The sequence below is a fragment of the Bidens hawaiensis genome, unplaced genomic scaffold (genome assembly GCF_021521415.1).
Source record: "Bidens hawaiensis isolate Kalapana, Puna unplaced genomic scaffold, B.hawaiensis_p1.1 tig00053266_1, whole genome shotgun sequence".
Taxonomy (NCBI): Eukaryota; Viridiplantae; Streptophyta; class Magnoliopsida; order Asterales; family Asteraceae; genus Bidens; species Bidens hawaiensis.
The window spans coordinates 93,804-95,300 of record NW_027499602.1 but is presented as its reverse complement, the minus strand read 5'-3'; the positions used below and the strand labels follow the sequence as shown (position 1 = coordinate 95,300).

General features: G+C 33.4%; 1 protein-coding gene across 1 annotated transcript; it reads right to left on the bottom strand.

The window, feature by feature from the left end:
* Positions 1-773: 773 nt before the first annotated feature.
* LOC143600066 (uncharacterized) lies at positions 774-1,148 on the bottom strand. The gene has a single exon (XM_077077856.1). The coding sequence runs from the start codon at positions 1,102-1,104 to the stop codon at positions 919-921; it is 186 nt and encodes a 61-aa protein (XP_076933971.1). The 5' UTR covers positions 1,105-1,148; the 3' UTR covers positions 774-918.
* Positions 1,149-1,497: the final 349 nt, after the last annotated feature.

Sequence of the window (1,497 nt, the reverse complement as noted above, 5' to 3'; positions counted from 1 at the left end):
TTTTCACTGAAACTCGCTCCAACTCTAATATTGCATACGATCGGGTGCCTTTTAGAGACCGTATACGGTATACCAAAATGTGTGTCACGCGTTAGCACAAAAAAGCAATTATTGTTTTTACAAAAAGAGACCCGATTTTGGAATCCGCCACCAAAAAGATCGATCCGGCCCCGATCATACAAAACTAAAACAGATTTCTGCAATTAGATTTATTTATGATAACCTGAGTCCATGTAACTTTCTGCAACAATCAAATTAATAATATGAACTCCAACACAAAGTTTTAAGACTGAAACAGGCATAAACAGAGCAGTATTTCGAAAGAAATAAGTGTCAATCTTGATATCAAAGCTCCCAAACACTACCCAAATTCGGTGTTGTAAAAATCCAGACTAGGCACCGATTAATCGCTAGTCACTACCCCACTGACTTGCCGCCGATAAATCCATTTGTCAAAATTTGTCAAAATTGAAAATTTTATACATAAAATCTAGAATATGTATGTATATTTGAAAATTTACATACAAATTCCTATCCAATTAATCCCGACTAATCCCTATTAATCTCGATTAACCGCTGGTCCCTACCCCACCACCCGACTAGCCTAGCGATTTCTACAACACTGCCAAACTACATCTTCATACAATATAAAGCATCAAATTCATCTCAAAACAGTACAAATATTTCCTTTCATAACTCAACAATTATTTCACATTAAAGGAAAATCATATAGAAACATGTATAAAACTCAAAACCCATAACAATATTCTTCAATTTCCATTACTAATCTAATTAACATCAAAAACCAAAAACCCCCAATTCAATTTCAGTCATTGAAACCCTAATTTCAATCAAGGGGTAACAATATTCATTCAAAACTCCATGAATTAATGAAAAACAAAAAAGGGTATTAATGGGTTACTTGAAAACATCATCATCGTCTTCTTTCTTCTTGGGTTTACGATAATTTTCTTCATAGTGTTTGGCAATAACCAGACCGGTCTTGTAAAGCTTGTGAATGTTGGGAACGTCGTAGTTTTGAGCGATGTAGATCCCGCAAACGGTTCCGATCATGAACGAGAAGCTGCTTTTGATGATACCCATGAAGGATCTTGAATCAATTCGTCGAATTGCAGATCGAATTGAATGGGTTTGATTAGGGTGGATGTTTCGAGAGAAATAAGACCCTGAATTTATTTATTTATTTTAAAGCATGGCGTATTTGAAGTATTTATAGCTTTGGAAAATGCTTATTGATTTATTGGTTTTTTCAAAATGTCAATTTGAAAAGCCAGGATTTGAGGTTTTTGGAAAACTATTAACCCTTTTAAAAATCTAAAATAAGAAAATATTTTTTGATTGTCAAATACATTATAATTTATTGGCTCTTTAAAAACACCAATAAGCATTTTTCAAACTCAATCCCAAACATGCTCTTAATCACTTAGAGGGTTGGTTTTTTTAGTAATAGTATTTCATAACGGCGAATAAGAGTTT

Bases quoted from the DNA above. Each gene is read 5' to 3' on its own strand.
- LOC143600066 (XM_077077856.1), bottom strand. From the start codon at position 1,104: ATGGGTATCATCAAAAGCAGCTTCTCGTTCATGATCGGAACCGTTTGC.